Source organism: Rhododendron vialii, chromosome 6a (assembly GCF_030253575.1).
Source record: "Rhododendron vialii isolate Sample 1 chromosome 6a, ASM3025357v1".
Taxonomy (NCBI): Eukaryota; Viridiplantae; Streptophyta; class Magnoliopsida; order Ericales; family Ericaceae; genus Rhododendron; species Rhododendron vialii.
The window spans coordinates 15,028,284-15,034,794 of record NC_080562.1 but is presented as its reverse complement, the minus strand read 5'-3'; the positions used below and the strand labels follow the sequence as shown (position 1 = coordinate 15,034,794).

At 38.4% G+C, this 6,511-nt stretch overlaps 1 protein-coding gene across 2 annotated transcripts in view; it reads left to right on the top strand.

The window, feature by feature from the left end:
- The first annotated feature begins 3,506 nt into the window (after positions 1 to 3,506).
- LOC131330164 (WAT1-related protein At1g43650-like) overlaps positions 3,507 to 6,511 on the top strand; it is a 42,713-nt gene continuing 39,708 nt past the window's right edge. The window contains exons 1-3 of one of the 2 annotated variants that reach the window (XM_058363656.1): positions 3,509 to 3,808; positions 4,939 to 4,998; positions 5,130 to 5,246. In XM_058363656.1, coding sequence (XP_058219639.1) covers positions 3,600 to 3,808; positions 4,939 to 4,998; positions 5,130 to 5,246 — 386 coding nt within the window. In that variant the 5' untranslated portion in view covers positions 3,509 to 3,599. Of the gene's footprint in view, positions 3,809 to 4,938; positions 4,999 to 5,129; positions 5,247 to 6,511 lie in introns of both variants that reach the window. The other variant, XM_058363657.1, reaches the window with a different exon arrangement.

Genomic DNA, 6,511 nt, shown 5'->3' with positions numbered 1-6,511 from the left:
TTCTCTCTCTCTCTCTCTCTGTTTTTTCTGAGATGGTGTTTAAGTTTTCTTTCTCTGTTTTTTATTTTGTACCAAATTCGGTTACCCGATTGGTTCGGGGATCACCTGAAACCCGTTTGGTTCGGTTATGGTTCACCAGTCTTCTCCGGTCCCGTTCGGGTATTGGGGCGGATATGCTTTCGGTTTCGATTTTGAGGATCGGGTACGGATATGCCAATATTCGCCCCGTTGCCATCCATAATCCCAAGATAGCATAATAGCGGAAGACTGTGGGAAAAGCCCCGCAAGCCTCCGAAATTTTGCACAAGAAAGGGATTTGATTAAGGAGTCTCTAGAGCTTCATCCGGACCACAAGGCAGGGTCTGGAAGGAACTCCGCAATGAGAGAACGATTGCCGCAGGTCGCGACCTTGGTCCCGTGGGAATAGGGGAGACTTCTGTGGCTTGGTGGCTTGGGATGGAGGATGCGCTGTGGGAATTCGAGTTCTCTTACAGAAAAGAGTTCGCAAGAGAACGAGTTTTCCCCAAGACCTAAAGGTACATGAGGGATAAGTGTCGGGGTTTCACAAGAGCGTCGTCCTGGGCCTGACCTAGGCCCATGTGCCCTATAAATACCCTTGACATTCCCCCTAATTTGATAGAGCTGACTTTTTCTGGAGAGAGAGTGTGTGAGCACTAAATTTGAGGAAGGAGAACATTCTTCCCCAGAGAAAAGGTGACCTCACCCATTCAGTCCAGGAAAAGTTAAACGTTAACCCCGCGGAAAGAAACAAGGGACACGCTGCCTTTGTCTCTTCTGTACCTCTTGCTCCTTTCCTCACCCCACAAGATTTCTCCTCCTTTCTGTTAGAAAATTATACTAAAAGTCTCGCTTTTGTGTAATGGATTAATATTTGACTGCTATTTATTAATCAGTTTTATCCATTTTTTTGAGAATCTTTTATGGGTGATGTTAGCATAATATTATTGTATGTTGTGCATGTATGTTTTTTATTTTACAAAGTAGGTGATCTGGTGTGTAAAGTTCGGCTTACACACAGAAGATCGGATCATCGATTCTTGTGAAATATAAGATATGGTTCACAATCTTAGATGGAACTGGACACACCATCGATCGGACTGTAGTAGAATGTTTAGTAGGTCTATCTTGACTGCAAGACACGGTCTAGTTCCAACTCATTGTGCTAGTACATTTTGTGTGCATTGAACGAGACCGGATTGAGGTAAATGTCTTTGTACTAACTTTATAAGACAATTGAAATCTCATAGTTATTATGAATACTTATGCTCTTAATCCAAAGATAATTATTAAAGGTATATATTTAATGTTGTTAACTTTGATTCATTAAAGAGTGAGATTTCTATGCAATCAATAGTCTCGATGAGTTGCGTAGCAACATTATGTATATGACAGCTATTAATTATTAATGGAATCTACGTCCCAGTAGGGATTGATGATACCCCATTGAGTAAGCTTATAAGTTTCGATTATGTCAAATCCTGCAGGTGGATATTTGTATCTGGCATATCGAATAAGTTAAGTGGATAGTCTCAAGTTCAGATGTTGATTAAGTGGGAGATTGTTAGTAATTTATTTTAATCAATAGGTATCTATGATTTTAACGTGGGGAGATTATAAGTATTTAATAACATAGAGCTCGAAATATAATTGAGATAAGGACGGAAGTGCAATTACAATTCTGTAGTGGGGTGAATTATAATTTGTGTGATAAGAAATAGAATCATTGTGGGATTAAGATTTCTTATTTACACAAGGAGTCCAGATTTATTTCTCCTTAGGTCCCTGCTTTAGCCCTATAAATATATCGCTTCGTTCTCTAGGTCGATAAGATGTTATTGAGAGATCAAAAAAGTGGATTGTGAGAGAGAACAAACAATCACGTAGGGTTTCCACAAACGGGTACGTGATTCAAGGTATAAGGGAATATGGCAGAAGATCGTAAAGTACGGTCGAGCAGTATTCGTGACATATAACAAGATGTGCTGTAACAAGTTCAATCAGTGTTCATGACGCGGAAGTTATGGTAAAATCATAATTCTGCCTTGTAGGGTTTTTTGCAATGATTATTGTCTAATCTGTACCCGTCATTACTGGGTTTTGGGAATTGTTTCCTAACACTTTCCTCCTCACTAATTATCGACCAATCGCACCTCTCCAGCTCAAACGTATTTACACGTAGGCATACCGCCGCGGAACCCCAACCTACACTTGGCATACTTGTGCTAAAAACAGGAGTTTTCACAATGTCATCACATATTGCACACACATACAACGTAGACGTATTTTTTGACTATTGATGAGGCTTTGTTTGCCTGCTGCTATGGAATCAATTGACTTTAATGATTTAAGATGCTCCTGAAGTCTCGTTTTACAAAGGGTTTGGTTCGGAAGGGGGGAAGGGTGATGGTGATATGGAAATCTTTGTGTTACTGCTGCATTTGATTCCCCATTCCCCTATGGTGTCTTTGCTTGGATTTGACGCATGCATATTGGTTCTTAGTGCCGGTTTTGCTTTCTATCCAGATGTCATTTCGAATAAATATTTATGTATTGTGGTTGAATCCTCGTCAACCTCTTTTATGTTTCAGTTTTTGGTAGAGCTGGGCAACGGACACGAAATACGATAACACGGCACGAATCAGACACGAAGTTAGCGGGTCAGGGTTGAACATTTCTGACATGAAACACGAAAATGACACGACTGGAGAACACGAATTCTAAATGGGTCAGGTTCGGGTTGAACACGAAATTGACACGACCAACACGGTTACTAATCTATGTCACCCATTAACACGAATACACGCACGCGCGCGCGCACACACACACACACACACACACACACATATATATATATATATATATATATATATGTATATGTATATAAAATATATGGTATAGCTGTAATTCTTTATAGAGTTGGGCAACGGACACGATAACACAACACGAACCGGATACGAAATTAACGAGTTAGGGTTGAGCATTTCTAACACGAAACAAAAAAATGACACGACTCGAGAAACACGAATTCTAAAATGGGTCGGGTTTGGATCGGGTGGTTTGTGACACGAACCCGACTGACACGACACGACCTGTTACCCAGGTCTAGTTTTTGGTCCTCGGGTACGTACATATGATAGTCGAGTACAGGTGTGCCAACTGTCTACCTTGTTGGAATGCTTGTTTTCCGTTGTGATTTTGCTTTTCTCTTGATCTCTTTAGTCTTTGATCTCTTTAGTCTTTGTACTTTGTGTTTCGAAGATTAATAAATAAATAAATAAATAAAACCTTGGACATCCTTCTAGGATCTCCACATATAATAATGTTGTAATGACTCTTTTGAAAATGACTGCGTGTATGTGCTCTTTTTTTTCGTTTCATTTTTTTAATTAGTGGCACTTTGCAATAACATCTTTTTATCCCTTATTAAAATATATTCAGTGTCTCCAACAGGTACAAAATGGGATTTATATATAAGGCCATGAAATGTTCATGTTAGGGATGTGGAGGTTCTTCCCTTTGATCCGGAAGGCCAGAGGTTACATACATATATACATAGATATATAGTGCAAATTAAGAAGATGAAGAACAGTTCAATGGGATGTGTGAGGATGATGGTGGAAACCAACAAGCCTTACCTTGGAATGGTTTTAATCCAGTTGATTTACGCAGGAATGGCGTTGTTATCCAAACTGGCAGTTACCAAGGGAATGAACCCTTATGTCTTTGTTGTTTATCGCCAAGCTCTCGCTACTCTTGCCTTATCTCCATTTGCTTTCTTCCTCGAACGGTAATTAACCCAACAATTTCAAAAATATATTCTCATTTTCTGTCTCTTCTTTCTCTCTCGATCACACACTTGTTATATACATCCATCCATGGATGAAGCCAACAGGGACAATTGGAGGCACTTGCAAGCACAGTTTTAATTTTCACATGACAGTCTTATTCTACTCGTAGTATTTTTTTTATTTACGAGTTACGACCTTACTATGTTGGATGTGCCTCTAAAAATGGTCCCTTCCCATGACTAAAGTGTAATTACTATGTTTGTGTTAGGAGTAAAATGGTTTCAAGAGTAAATAATTTAGTACACCATATTTTCCCCCTTAATAGATCACGAAACCTACAAATTCATGGGATTGCCGCATAGATGAGTCAAGAGGTTCATAATTAAATGAAAGACTCACACAATACGTCATTGAATTGAGTAATTATTCTGTGATTTCGGAGCACCGCCATGGAGTGCCCCAAGAATCCACAGTACCACACTTTTTCGTGGGATCTATACACTAAGCAGTGGTCCAGTGGACTTCATGAAAATGTGTGGTGTTTAAAGGTGTTGGGCACCACGTGGCGGTACCTAAAGACCACCAAATAATTTTTCCGTTATATATGACGAAGTTTATAAATATGATTCTTTTGTCATCGCTAGACTAATGACATGGGGATGACTTCTTCTTTTTTTGTAAATTACGGCCGTTAGGATAAGTTTTCTTTTTCTTTTCTTTTTTTAAGTGAAAAAACAACGGTCGTATGCATATAAGAGCATCTTCAATCCTTACTCAAAATTTGAGTCAAAGCTTCATTGGTATGAACTACTCTAATGGATGAACTCAATGTAGGCACAAACTTAAGTAAAAATTTCATAAATTGGATAGCGGTGAATATCAAAATAAGCATTCGATCATAAAGTTGACTCTCTCTTGATTTAATGAATATTTTGAGTAAAACACAATCTAGTGTGAGTTTGAGTTAAGGACAAGGGCGAGTGTAGTGCGAATTTACTCGGAATATTTTGGACGTTCTAAGTCCATTAGAAGGGTAAGGGTTTGAGATACTCAAACTCATCAATATGCACGAATTAATATTCTTTATCAATCATTGGTACTCATGAGGTAATTTCTTCTGAATCTGCAGCGAACTACCAGCTAAACTGTCTTGCAAATTACTCTTCAAGATCTTCTTGGTTTCTTCCGGGTACGTTTTGTTTTAGGTAATTGTCATGCAGGAATAAATGTTTGCCTAATGAACTACTACTATTATCTACCCTGCATTTTCAGCTATGTCTAATGCGTAATTAATATCGTTTCCCTGTGAATAATTTTCAGGATTACTGTGAGCTTGAATACCTACTATATTGCCCTAAATTATGTGACAGCAACGTTACTTGTGGCCAGCTCTAACGTCATTCCTGCCCTTACCTTTCTCTTCGCTGTTCTCCTCAGGTATAAACAAAAAACATGGAGACTCTGCATATATAGTATACTAGTGTTTGTCCGTACTTACAGCACTACCCACCCCGGCCCGTACCTATGGCATTACTCACCCCGATTGGAATTGAAATACCCTTTGAATCATGATAGTGGCTCAAAACATTATTTCAATTTTAGGTAGCTACAAATTGCTGAAAATGAACCTCTCTTTTTTTTAATAGTGAAGATTTTTTTTTATTGATATGAAGTAAGTGAATATGCAAACAATATAGTAAAGAAATTATCAACTCACGAAATTATGCAGAACGCCATTCAAAAAGGGAGAAAAAAACCCCCATAAAATGTCTACAGCTCTATAAAACAAAAGAGAGCATTTAACAAACACATAGTGGGCAATAGAAAGTATCTCTCCAGATTTTGGATGAAGTGTATACAAAATAGAAGAGAACATTTTAACAAACACATGGTGGGCAACAAAAAATATCTCTCCTGATTTGATTTCTCCCGAGAGGTTTGATTGTCGAGGAGGAGTGGACAGTCTCAGTGCTCGGCAGTCCAAGGGGGGGAACCCCTTCCTCGAGGACAGTCAACTTGTAAGGGAGGAAAGGTCTCGTAGAAAGGAAGCAAGGAGAGAGAGAGAGAGAGAGAGAGAGAGAGAGAGAGAGAGAGAGAGAGAGAGAGAGAGAGAGAGAGAGAGAGAGAGAGAGAGAGAGATATGTGAAATTTGAATTTCGATTCTTTTATCCTCTTAGACAACAGATGACATTTATGTAATATGATAGGCAAATGTGGATACTTTCATAAAATGTGAAAAAATGCATCTCAACTCTTGGATCAAATAAATCTGAGCTGTTGCAGCAACTTGTCCCCGCACCCTTCTGTTTTATAATAGAGATATCTCTACTGACAAAAAAATTAGTAACAGATTACCCCCTTAAACTATCACCCTTTTCACTTTACCCCCTTTATTTAAAAAACTCTACACCTTGGCCCCTTAATCTATCATTTAGTATCACTTAGCCCCTTTGGTTAATTACTCTTCTGTACTGATTTGAGCGTTACTTCCCGATATGACATGCACATGCATATGAATAATATATGATGAAAATACTACTTTTCACTGAGATACAAGTATAAAATCATTAATTTGGTGGCTCATATCTGAAATTTCTGTAAATGTTAGAACCATCAAAATTAGAGTCGTAATGGGTCCTACAGAGCAAATAATAACAGAGAGAAACCTGCTACATGAATTAGAGAATGTACTTTATAAAAAG